This window comes from Triticum urartu, chromosome 2A (assembly GCF_056163025.1).
Source record: "Triticum urartu cultivar PI428250 chromosome 2A, HENAU_Tu73, whole genome shotgun sequence".
NCBI lineage: Eukaryota > Viridiplantae > Streptophyta > Magnoliopsida > Poales > Poaceae > Triticum > Triticum urartu.
The window spans coordinates 658,734,371-658,747,409 of NC_141874.1; the positions used below are offsets into that span (position 1 = coordinate 658,734,371).

Below are 13,039 nucleotides of genomic sequence, written 5' to 3' on the forward strand. Positions count from 1 at the left end.
GCTCGCAATTTTCTAAATATATTTCAGCCCTCGTGTGCGCTCAGTGGACGAGACGTTCATGTCGACTACGATGACTTTGTCAATCCTAAAATGATGTGCCAGCTCAGTTTCTCGTAGGTGATCACAGGGGTAGTGTGTGCATTTGCGTTCATATATGAACTTGTGTTTTAAAAAATGATTTATTGGAAACTTTACGGGAGGTTTTAGTAGCCAATATTTTAGCCCATGCCTAAACTAGTGTGTGAGAGTATGACCGTGCCAGCCATCGGCGTTCCTCCCCCCGCCGCCGAAATAGAAATCACGCCCTAGCTCCAAGGCAATGGCGCCACCGCCGCTAGCCACGGCGGCGGCAGAGGAGTTCTTGGAGGTGCGCTGCGCGGGGTGCGAGGAGACATTGGAGGTGGAACGGGGGTTGACGGAGTTCGTCTGCCCCGACTGCGGCACGGCGCAGTCGCTCCCTCCGGAGCTCATGCCGCGGCCCCGGCGGAGGGCGCTGCCCCTGCCGCGAGGCGCCGCGGGCGCGCGCGGGGCCAGGCTTCCGTGCGGCGCCTGCGGCGAGCTCCTCAGTGTGCCGGTCGGGCTATCGCGCTGCGCCTGCCCGCTCTGCGGCGCCGAGCTGGCCGTCGACTCCGCGCGCCTTCGGAACTACATCCTCTCCTCCGCCGAGGCGGCCGTCGTGCCGCTCGCCGCCGCATCTGTCCCACCGATTGTTGCTGCTCGGGAGGTATATATATACTTCTCGATTATGTTGGGTTGTGGATTTTGGTATTGCGCATAGTCGAAAAAATTGCAATTCAATTGGAATCTACTTATCATCTTCATCTCACGCTGGTTTATACTATATGTGTAGATTGTAGAACAAAGAGCCTTCTCCTCCTCATTTCATGATCTCATATACTCTGTACTGTGTCTAGCTCAGTTGGTTGGAGATCTGGATGATCCATCGACCTTTTTCCCTAAATAGTGCACACCTTTCTTTTCCCTTTTCCTGTGATGCAGAAATGGCAAGAGCGTCCTAGTTATGCAATGCGCGCAGGGCTACCACGAGCAGAACCTGATGAACAACAGGGGTATACTGATCATATGATTGATGGAGAACATATACCTGTGGCTAACGAGACTGTTGCAAATAATAGCCTTCAGAGAAATCGACCGCCCCTTGGCCGTCGTATTGTAGGCAACGAGGAGAGACAAGCTTTGCCTCTAAATGAGGTCAGAGATCATGTAAATGATCAGCACCCTAGTTACACTATGCAGCCAAAGCGAGCACAGCTGGCACACTTGCATCAAGTCACTCATTCAGAGGAGATGCAGGATGGACTTCTCAGCCATGAAGTTTATGGAGAGGCGGGACATACTGAACTGATAGATGAGGCTACTGCAACTCATAGAAACCAGAGAGTCGGATGCTCTGTTAGCCCCCAGACTGTAAGTATAGAGGAGAGGCATACGGAGACTCCTGCTCAGATCATACAGCAGGTGCACAAACAGCCTTTTTATGAGAGTCATGCAGAAGGCAGTCAGTTATACTGTCTGGATCTTGATGGGGTGGTTCATCCACCTGTCAACCAAGCAAAACACGGAGAAGAGGCATCTACTGAGATGATCAATAAAACAGTTTCGAGGGAGAGCATTCGGCCAACTGGATGCGCTGTTGAACCCAACTCTGTTAATGTAGAGAAGAGAAAGACATCGACCACAAATCAGGCAATTCGTGAGCGTATCAATCCTGCAACTAATAGAGAAGCCATGTGCTCTCTTCCTATAAAGAAGACTACTGCACCGTGTAGTAGCAAGCAGAACAAATCAAAGTTAGCTAATGCTAAGACTATTGGCAAGAAGAGACATATAGAACCACTGAACCACATTATACAGCAGGCAGAAGGACAGACCTCTGATAGCCGTAGTCTTGGAACCCATGTCGACTTTGAGCATCAAAGTAAGGCTAATGAGAGGCCTGGCAACACCTCGACTCTTAAGGAGAGGGAACAGGTTACATCTCCGAATAAGCTGGCTGATCTAAAACAGAAAAATGTATGCACTAATGAGGAAACCCAGAAGGAGCAGATTGAAGTTAATGTTTCCAAGCAGACTAGTGGTTGGACTCAGAAGAAGAATAGAAAAGGCTCAATAGCTTCATCAAATGCAGGGCTTCTGCTTAGACGTAGTAAACGTCTGGCCAAAGATTCAGCTGGTGCTATAGAAAATGAACCTCTAGAAAGTGATCCTGGTGACTTGCAGGATTTTGGTCCTAATGTCCAAGTGCCAGCAGATGCTATGGATGACGAATCAGTTGAATGGGAGCCTCTTCAGCAGTGTCCTGCCTCTCCAGATTGTGAAGTGTCAGTTGCCATGACAGACACTGAATCTGTAGAAAGTGAGAACGATGATGCTGTATCTCCAGATGAAAGCATGTCTGATTCTGACTATCCAGACACTGATAGAATGAGCGCTGGTCTTTACCCTAGCACACCGTCTGCGCATAAGTTGCCTCAAGAAATCTCTGATGAACTAGATGACCTTGATTTAACAAGAACTCCTTCAAATACTGATATGTCTGACCCTGAGCATTTTGCGCGGAATTATTGTCGGTTATTACCTCTAGAGGTCAGAAGGGCCCTTGCCAAGAAGAAATATAATGTGTTTCATGACCGTCTGATGCCTGAGGGTTCCAATAAGGTATCCCTGCACGATATAACTGATTCTGAGGAGCAGCAACAAGGTAAAAAGGGACACAAAGCAGGAGGTAATCTTTGTGTCAAAATGTGGACCTTGCCTGAGGGTGTACGGGTGCCAGTCTCCTTGAACACTTCGGGCCTGCCAATTGGAGTAAATGCAAACATGTTGATTAACTTTCTAGGCGCACTAGCACGAGATGGAATATTGGCACCTCTCACGTATATAAGTTGGAAAAATATTCCAAAGGAGAACAAGGATGTTATGTGGCACATTGTTAAGGTATTCATTGCTAGTTGGTCTTTTCCCTGCCTGTTAACTTTTTTCACACTCCTTGTTCTTTGGTATAGCTTAAATTTGATGTTGATCCACCTCATGAGTTGTCGGTCCTGAGGTCAATAAGAAACAAGTGGCGGGTTTGGAAATCTTATTTAAAACGGAAACACTATGATTCTCATACAACCCAAGAGGAACGCCTTGCTGATCGAGATCCTCGTGTCTCAAAAGAACAATGGCGAGTCCTTGTTGCATATTGGAATACCGAAAAGGCAAAGGTAGTGCTGTGCATTCTCTTTCATTTGTTTTAACAATGTACCACTACCTCCATTTCAAAATAGATGCCCTCTTTGCCTCCATTTTTTCTCAAAATACTTGTACTTCTACACTTACAATGCAATTTAAGTCATTGTGTTTCTACTTTGCCCTTAATCAATGTCAGCAGAAAAGAGATAGTTAACTCCTCTTGTGCTTGCATACCTTGCTTTGGTGTAAAAATGGTAATTAATGGAGGAAGAAAGAGATGGGCAATATAGACATTTCACCAAAACTTAATTCTTTGCCCAACTCTGAAAAGATATCTATTTTGAAACGGGAGGGAGTAAACATTTTGGATAATTTGGATGATTGATATATGCTTTTAAACACAGGCCAGAAGTGCTGCATCTAAAGCTTCTCGAGCCAAATCAACCTATATCAATAAAACCGGATCCAAGAGCTTTGCGCGGATGCGTCAGGAAGAGGTCTCTTATTTATTTGTTTTCTATCTGGATGATTTATTCATACATTACTTGAATGAAAAAACAATCTGCCCTTGCTCACTGTGCAGTCAAGATCTTGTGACCCATCTCTTGAGAGTCCAGAAGGCTCAGGAGACGACTATGCGCCTGCCATCGGTGCAAACAGGAGGGTTAGTGCACGCAGGCATACACCTGGGCCCTCTCCCAAAGACCTGCAGGAAAGGTCAGCCATGCAAGCTGCGAGGGCCAAACGAAAGGCTGGAGATGAAGTCTCCACACTGAGAAATAAGGTGGTAGTAACAGAGGAAAGTCGCCCCAAAAACTCCCAGGAAAGTGCAGTCTTGGAATCTGCGAGGGATAAAAGAAGGGCTGAAGATGAGGCAGCCGCTCTAAGGAAGAAGGTGATAGCGATGGAGGAAAGTCAGAGAAAGCTGCAGGAGGACTTGGCGAGAGTGACGAATGCAATGAGTGCTATGCAGAAGATGATGGCAACTGGTGGCTTACCAAATCGAAATGGGTGAACCAGCGGTACAACCAAGTTTCCAACAGGTAATATCCTTTCAGTAAACTGATTTGGCTGTGGGAGATATGTAGCTGCTATTGACTTGTGACCAAGTATCTGAACCCGACCTTTTCTTGTTACATGCCATGCGAGGAATGAAATGAAGCGAGCTTTGATGATGTTTTGCAGCTGTAAATTGTTTACTCAGGGCAATGTCACCCTTCCCCGCATAATGAACTGACTCAGTGAGATGGTAATGCCATCTGAAATGCCCAAATATGCCTCCTTAATCGCGGAGGCATGAAATAAAAAAAAACTGAACTTTTTTTTCAAGAGTATGCCATTTACTGAAAGCAGGGAAATGACACCTGAGCTCACATGCTCCTGTGGTAAACAGTAAAATAATAATAATTAAATGTTTTGATCGAAATAATAATAATTAAGTGTCAAAAAAAATTCTGGAATAAATGTTATGCACATGACTGTTGTAGTTTTTATATGCTTGTAGATTTTTATGCGGAAAAGAGCATTTGTTAGCTCTAAATGAACAAATTTTGTGGTGTAAACCAGCAACATTTTATAGCACTGAACATCTCCTTTTGCAACCGTCGCAAAAATAATCCTTTCCATGAAATTTACAAGCATAAAAAGGACTTGATAGTCAAAACTCTACATGCATCGATGTTTCTTTCTCCAAAAAGCACATTCAACATTTCTTTTTTCACTCTGCACCTTTTGACTTATTGGGCATTTATTTTCTTTGACTTGTTCTTGTTTTGCAGATTGGACCTGATTGGCTGATGCTTGGAGTACATACCTGCAATTGTTTCTGCCTTTAGCTTGCTGATCCTGCAATCGTATCTATGGATCCTAGTTTTAGATGTGCAATCTCTTGTCATGTTTTTTCCGTTGTCGTAAGAGGGTAACTAGTTATTTATCCTGATATGTAGGACTGAGAACTTAAGCTTGTTTTGCCTATGTATATGTGATGACAATGGGATGTTACCCGAATTTTAGCAAATCTTACCGATGTTGGCAAGAAATTCCGTTCAAGCTTCACAGTATGTCGCTGAAATGACATCACGGCATTTCTTCAGTTGCCAGCCATATCCTAGTTAAATAATTTGGCTGAGGGAATTATTAGTGCCATAGCCTATTTCTATATTCCTGCATTATCTAAGTTGAGATTGTGACGTATGCTAACAAGATGATTTCTAAAACACCAGTGTAAGATTTTGAGAATACCTTAATTGTATCTGCATTTTATCTTCAAGTTTTATGATGTACTAGTGATCTAAACGATCTTATATTTCTTTACAGAGGGAGTACTAAACTACATCACAATTCTAACATTTGCTCGGACGTAGAAGTGGAAGTTCACATTAAGAATGAATCCTCTCACGCCCTAAGACCAACAGTGTTTCGTCCTCTGACAGCAAGGTAATACGATGCTATTTTATTTAGGAACACATGCTTCTATGCTAATTTACAGTCGCACCTTAACACAACCCTTCTATATCATGTATGTAGAGGAAATAGCGTATGCTGTATATATATTGCCTAACTTCTGCAAAGGTACGAGACGTGGAGTTTCTGCTCTCGAGTTCAAATGCACTCAACTCTTGCATGCTCCCGTGTTATCATTTTTTTTTCAAATTTAAGATTTTTGAAAACTTCAAAAAACATTCGTGAATGTTTACAACATATGTGTCCACAACCCCTAAAATTTCAGATCCGAACTCAAAATACAAACAAAATCCAAATGTAAACAGTGTCAGAAAAGACAAATTCAAGCCGTTAGAGATATTCAGTGATGATGCATGATGCGTCTGTCTATTGCATCATGCGTGATGCATCATTTAATTTTTAGAAGAAAACTGACACAAGACTAATGCACCGCCCTCCACCTCAACGCTTCCTCCCCCCATCTCCTCAACCTCCTCCTCCTTGGAGCTCGGCTCGGCGAATGCGGCGACGGCCCACAACCACCTCCGTCGTGATTTGGCCTGACGGGCGTCGGAGAGCTTGGTGTGGTATGTCTGGTGGCTGCACACCATGGTATGGATGGCGGGGTGCTCGTTGGCAAGCGGCGCGAGTTGGGGTATAATCCGAAGGAAAATAGGGCGGCGCGCCTATGGTTTGGCTCTGGCATGGCGGGGTGGTGCCTTTATAGCCGGGCAGGTCTAATCGGGGCGGCGCATTGGTGGCTGCGCCATGAATACGGCTTAGACGAAGAGAAATGGATTTGAGGATGATTTGTTTCTTTTTGCTCCAATTTATTTGACCCAAATGGGTAAGCTATGAGGGGATAACTTTCCAATTATTTGAGGGATTATAGATTTGGGAGAAGGACTAGTTCTCATATTGGATCTGGAGATGCTTTCTTGTTGGTTAGTGGGCTAATTTCCTAAACCTTTTTTTGCGGGACTCCTTTCGATCAATTCATTATCTGTCATGAGTACACGGAGCACCACAAATAAAAAATTATCCGTATACCACCTAACGACGACTACAAGCAGAGCGGTCCGAAGGCGCATTGCCTTCATCACCCATCCCTCGTCGAAGTTGAGAAAAACTTGTCGTAATAGACAGTTGGAAGGTCATGGAATAAATTCCTTTCGGACCTCATTAACGTTAAGCTATCACAAGAACACAACTAATTACGTCAGAACCTGCAGCGGACGTATGGTGATTGATGCTCTCGCGCATAGGCAGACGTATTACACCATGATGCAGGATGCATGCGTGTGCTTGGGACTTCATCTAATTTTTAGAAGGAAACTGGCACAAGACTAAGAGAGGGCGTAGTTAATTATCAACCGCTGACTAAGGAGTACTCCCTATGTAAACTAATATAAGAGCGTTTAGATCACTAAAGTAGTAATCTAAACATTTTTATATTAGTTTACAGAGGGAGTACATTATTATAGAATTAACACCTGCAATGGCTCGTTAGCGGTTGATCGGTCACTTAATTAGCCGCCCACTTAATAACAGGAGGTCAGAAGCTCAAGAATTGCTCGGACACCACACCACCCACTCTCAAATCTCAATGGAGCTACCACCATGGGCGCCCTTCCTCGCCGTCGTGCTCGCCACCATTCTCTTCTTGAAGGCCGTCTTCCGCCGCAAAGGCACGTGCAACCTCCCGCCTGGCCCCAAGCCATGGCCGATCATCGGCAACCTCAACCTCATAGGTGCACTCCCGCACCGCTCCATCCACGCGCTCTCCAAGCAGTACGGCCCGCTCATGCAGCTCCGTTTCGGGTCCTTCCCTGTCGTTGTTGGCTCCTCGGCCGAGATGGCCAAGCTCTTCCTCAAGACCCACGACGTGGTGTTCACCGACCGGCCCAGGACCGCCGCCGGCAAGTACACCGGCTACGATAACAGCACCATCACATGGTCCCCGTACAACGCGCACTGGCGCCAGGCGCGCAGGGTGTGCCTTGCGGAGCTCTTCAGCGCGAGGCGGCTCGAGTCGTACGCCTACATCCGGCGCGAGGAGACGCGCGCCGTCCTGTGCGGCCTGCACGAGGCCTCCGGGCGCCTCGTGCTGCTCAAGGACCACCTGTCCACCCTGAGCCTGAACGTCATCTCGCGCATGGTGCTGGGCAGGAAGTACCTGGAGAAGCAGGCGGCGGGCGAGGACGGCTCGGCGACCATGGCGCCGGAGGAGTTCAAGTGCATGATAGACGAGCTCTTCTTCCTCAACGGCGTGCTCAACATCGGCGACTCCATCCCATGGCTCGACTGGATGGACCTTCAGGGGTACGTCAGGAGGATGAAGAAGCTGAGCAAGAAGTTCGATCGATTCCTAGAACATGTCTTGGACGACCACAACGAGCGGCGGCGCCTCCAGGGCGAGAACTTCGTGTCACGGGACATGGTTGACGTGCTGTTGGAGATAGCCGGCGACCCAAATCTTGAGGTCAAGCTCCACCGGAATGGCGTCAAAGCTTTCATTCAGGTCAGTCCGTCGATCTTTCCGTTATTCAGTAATCAGTATACGAGCCAGAAGGGCAGATTGGCGGCCAGGAAAGGCCAGTTGCAAGGGAGCTCCCGGAGGACGGGTTACCCGTTGACCTTTTACAGTTTTTAAAAAAAAACTTTTCTGTTAGAGAGGTTCCAGAAAAATGCATATTAATTAAAGGAACTTATCAGGTTATGCTGATACTAATTCTGAATCATTAATTGCACTAAACTACTTTAATCACATGCAGGATCTCATCGCCGGTGGCACGGAAACCACGGCGATCACAGTGGAGTGGGCCATGTCGCAGATGCTCAAGAAACCCGAGGTGTTCTCCAAGGCCACAGAGGAGCTGGACCGTGTGGTGGGGCGAGAACGATGGGTGACGGAGGACGACATCCCCAGCCTTCCCTATGTGGAGGCCATCGTCAAAGAAACCATGCGGCTGCACCCGGTGGCGCCCATGCTGGCACCCCGTTTGTCCCGTGAGGACGCCTCCGTCGGTGGCTACAACATCCCCGTTGGTACGCGCGTGCTCATCAACGTGTGGTCCATCGGCCGTGACCCGGCAGTGTGGGATTCGCCGGAGGAGTTCGTACCGGAACGGTTCGTCGGCAGCAAGATCGACATCAAGGGGCATGACTTCGAGCTGCTGCCATTTGGGTCCGGGCGGCGGATGTGCCCCGGATACAGTCTGGGACTGAAGGTGATCCATGTGAGCCTCGCCAACCTGCTGCACGGCTTTGTGTGCAAGCTCCCCGATGGCGTGACGACGGATCAGCTGAGCATGGAGGAGATCTTCGGCCTGTCGACCCCGCGCAAGTTCCCGCTACAGGTCGTGATGAAACCCAAGCTCCAGGGCCACCTCTACGCAAGGGGTCATTAGGGTATTGTTGTCCGCTTCTTGTGCTTCCCAAGTCTCGTATTGCGTTCTTGTGTTGCGTAGAGTCATGTGGAAAAATAATGGGAAGATTCGATGGATGCTTGTCCATAAGATGCTTGCTAACTAGGGGCATTTGACGTCTATATAATCTTCTCATTTTTTTTAGAAAAGGAGGATGACCCCCGGCCTCTGCATCTGGGAGGTGCATACGGCCACTTTATTGATTATTCTCGAAGACCTTACAAAGTATTACAACAATATGCCTGAATCCACCATCTTGGCAACATATGCCGTTACTCCTATCCAAAATGATGAAGGGGTGCTAGCTGGGCCACTACCCAAACCACTCACCTAAACCTAACATCAAAACCCGAAAGCCGAAACTCATTCGGAGGCCCCAGCCGAGCCACATACCGGGTCTGGGGCACAATCCGGTCAGACGCACTCGTGTGTCGTCGCCGCCATCTTCCACAGGTCTTCAGATCATACTGAGGCTTCTACCTTGTCTGGCCACTCAGCCATCGACGTCATCATGACGCCAGACAGCAACCTCCTCCTGCGCGAGCCCATCTCCGCACATCGAACGCCGAATCTCCACAGCGCCATGCCATCGATCTCCGCCGCCATTAAAGTGTGAGATGAAACACCGCTCCACCATCTAGTTCTGATGCTTCCATCGATCTCCGTCACCATTTATCTCGTTCTGATGCTTCCATTAAAGTGCTTAACATGGAAGGGCGTGGCTAGCTCTAATCTAGATGAAAATTAACTAAGTCTCATCTAATTTCTACACCATTTGGTTTTACATAGAGACTTGTATGCGTTTTTCATTTTCTTTTTAATTAATATAATCTTATAGGTTTTAGATGCGACTTTGTTGAGAATTAGCAAATGAGTCATGAATTCGTTTGGTTACATTCTAGCAATGAAGCCGGGGAGAGCCTCCTTGCTTAAAAATAATAATTACTAGCAAATGTACATAACAGAAAATGTGCTACCTTATTCACACCACTATTTTCTTGCGGGAAAACTTACAATCTATTCATCTTTAATCATGGCAGTACAACGAACATCAAAAATAAAAATTACATCCAGATCCGTAGACCACCTAGCGACGACTACAAGCACTAAATCGAGTCGAAGGCGCGCCGCGCTGCAACCAACAAAGACCCATGACTTCCATCGGACCATCACAAACCTTCACCGGTCCTTTCCGTGTTGCTCCTCCTCTCCTACCTAGACAACCAAGGTGTATTTGTGTGTTGCCATCAAATGAGGCCCGCACGTAGAGGAATAGTCCCATGTTAGTCCGCCGGCGTTGCTCAAAATTCGAACTATTCTTTATTACTATATGGAGCGTGCTACGTATCCGCCGCCTCACCATCTGTTAGATCTGGTGTCACCCGGCGGCTTAGCCTCGTTCTCACCATTGCAACAGAGCACATGTTGCACACACCCTTTTGCAATATAGATGTTGTTGCAAAAAAATCGTCCTCACTTTTCTGCTATATGGATGTTGTTGCGGAAGAAACTTTTGCAACATAGATGATGTTGAAGAAAAAAGGTCTTCACTTTCCTGCAGCATGAGTGTTGTTGCGGAACGAACTTTTGCAACATGCAACATAGATGGTCAAGGTTCAAAACTCTATCAAATCTTGCGGTTGGGGATGATGACAAAATCGAAGTTTCTCGACAAGGAGAGCTGGTCCTAATCAACTTTGAAATTCTTCAGTAGCAACACGCAACTATCGAACTGATTAATCCTTCGAGAGCTTTTGATGTAATATGGCATGGTGAAACAAGTGTCTTGTGTGTATAAGTAGTACTACAGTATTATTTATCACGTAGGATATCGTGAAAGAATTGCAACTCCGATTGCTGGTTAGCAACTGTCATTCGATTTCATTCTAATAGCTATCGTGCTTTATTTAATTTTCTTTATTCGCCTTGCGGCAACATCTAAAACCAACGTCGTACCGACCGCATGCAATATTTACCGGATGAAATGCGCTGAGTTAGAACACATGGGCCTGCCCATCGGCCTGTTGCTCAAAGTCCAGACCCGTCAGGTTAACTGAGTATTTTATTCTCATCTGAACCGCTTATTATGTTATATATATATGTCCCCCTTGATTTTCCTTATGTATAAAGTTGTGATATAAATGATTTTATATTTCTTTACAGAGGAAGTATCCCTCTATCAAAAATATATTTATATGTAACTAGTTACTTCTGCCTTTCTACTTCCTTTCGCTGATATGCATGGCATCCGACAACGGGGTCCACATGCCATGCATCAAAATAGAGTGCACAACTGCACGGTAGACTCACCCCGGTCGTAGCGCCGCAGTAATGCCCAATGAGCCGTTAAATCACAAAAAACCCATCTTTCCAGCAGTAGCAGTAAGCTGGACGGACGAAGCAACAATATTTCACTCGGCCTGAATCCCTTTCTCGCTCGTCTGCTTGTACAAAGAAAACCTTTCCTCAACGATTGCATAGGGTTTTCTCATGGAACCAGGTACAAATTCTTCATGCATCCCTGATAAATCCTAGTTCCTTGGTCACCGGTGATCCTAGATGGCAACCGCCGTCGTTGATGGATTTTCCTTCCTACTGAATCTAGTGTGTTTCTTTTGCAGTGCACAAAGTGCGAGGACCCTACAGATTTCTGCACCCTTGGTGAGACGCCAGACTTGTTCCTTCTTATCGTAACACATGATTTTTAAATGCGTACAATATGTTTCTAGAATCCTCTTTTCTATCCGGGAGGGTTGGAGATTTTGAATATGCCGTCGACTAATTTGAAAATTTGGATTGCTATATTTGGATAAAAGGTACTAATACCATGGTCAACACGACATGAAAGAGGAAGTTATTTCTATATTTGGATAGCGAATAAATTGTGTTCTCATATTATTCCTGAAGTGCATCCCTTGCTCTGCTAGAACACATGTACTCAGAAAGGTCGGCCTTGCCATAACTGAATACACCAGCTTAATGGTCATATTGGAGACACGCCATGGATATAAGTTCATAGTTGGGTTCATGAACCAAGAAGATAGCTCTTTTTTTATGTCCAAACTTGAATAAACTTTCTCAAGTGTTACAGACTGAAAATTGGCACACGAATGTTGATGGAAATAGCAAAACTTGTAGGCAAAGTAGCACCGTTCGAGGCGTGCTTTGTATCGTTGAACCTGTATAAATACTCATACTACTTTCAGCTATGGTTGTTAAGTGCCCCTGCTGCTTTCAGATAATGTTGTTAAGTACTCCCGCTTCTTTTATAGTCTACCGTGTTTCTTCAGTCTTGTCTTCCTCCAGCCGCCAAAATTAAACCTGCACCGGCGGGGCCGCCTGCTCCCGCCTCCTACGGCTGGTTGCGCCTCAGCGCACGCATCCCCGCCCCACCGTCTCATAAATCGTTAACACCAACGTCAGCTCCACCCCGCACCCGAACCAGTCAACCCTTGTACTCTTGTCCGGCCGCGTTTCACTGTCGCATCTTCCCCGACTCCTGTTTCTTCCCGTCTGAGGCCTCGCCGTCGTCCTCCGCGCGCCTTGGTGCGCTCGCCGTGGCGCCGCCCTCTAATGTCTACTACACAACCTTTTTTTGTAGACGTTGTTGGGCCTTCAAGTGCAGAGATTTGTAGGACAGTGCTGGAGCGGCGAGGAAGCGACGAGGAAGCGGGGGAGGCGCGCGTGGCAGCGGAAGAGGAAGAGAGAGTGTGGAATAGGCGTGTGGCGAGCGTCGCAATTTAAAGGCGCGCCGGAAGTGGTGCGCCAAAAATAGTGCGCGAGCTGCTGCCTTTTCCCGCGCGCTAGTTTCCTGTCACCGCTGGAGCGCGTGAAAACGTCCCGCGCGCGCTAAAAACTCAGTTTACCCCCTGCGCGCCTTTTGACGTGGCTGTTGGAGATGCTCTAAAGTTCTTTTGAATTTAGTTGAAAGTCCCGCACCGAAAGAAAAACGTTTTTTCTAATAAGGAGCA

At 46.8% G+C, this 13,039-nt stretch overlaps 2 protein-coding genes across 3 annotated transcripts; both read left to right on the forward strand.

Annotated features, from left to right (window-relative positions):
- Positions 1-233: 233 nt before the first annotated feature.
- Positions 234-5,317, forward strand: LOC125539526 (uncharacterized). Of its 2 annotated transcripts, XM_087544795.1 has the most exons (6): positions 234-724; positions 1,000-2,958; positions 3,027-3,230; positions 3,603-3,695; positions 3,782-4,241; positions 4,977-5,317. In XM_087544795.1, the coding sequence occupies exons 1-5, from the start codon at positions 320-322 to the stop codon at positions 4,211-4,213; spliced, it is 3,093 nt and encodes a 1,030-aa protein (XP_087400921.1). In that variant the 5' UTR covers positions 234-319; the 3' UTR covers positions 4,214-4,241; positions 4,977-5,317. The 2 variants fall into 2 exon arrangements, with proteins under 2 accessions (XP_087400921.1, XP_087400922.1); XM_087544796.1 differs by lacking the exon at positions 3,027-3,230.
- Positions 5,318-5,464: 147 nt separating this feature from the next.
- LOC125539525 (trimethyltridecatetraene synthase) lies at positions 5,465-9,158 on the forward strand. Its single transcript, XM_048703001.2, has 3 exons — positions 5,465-5,634; positions 7,192-8,161; positions 8,415-9,158. The coding sequence occupies exons 2-3, from the start codon at positions 7,247-7,249 to the stop codon at positions 9,048-9,050; spliced, it is 1,551 nt and encodes a 516-aa protein (XP_048558958.1). The 5' UTR covers positions 5,465-5,634; positions 7,192-7,246; the 3' UTR covers positions 9,051-9,158.
- The last annotated feature ends 3,881 nt before the right edge of the window (positions 9,159-13,039 follow it).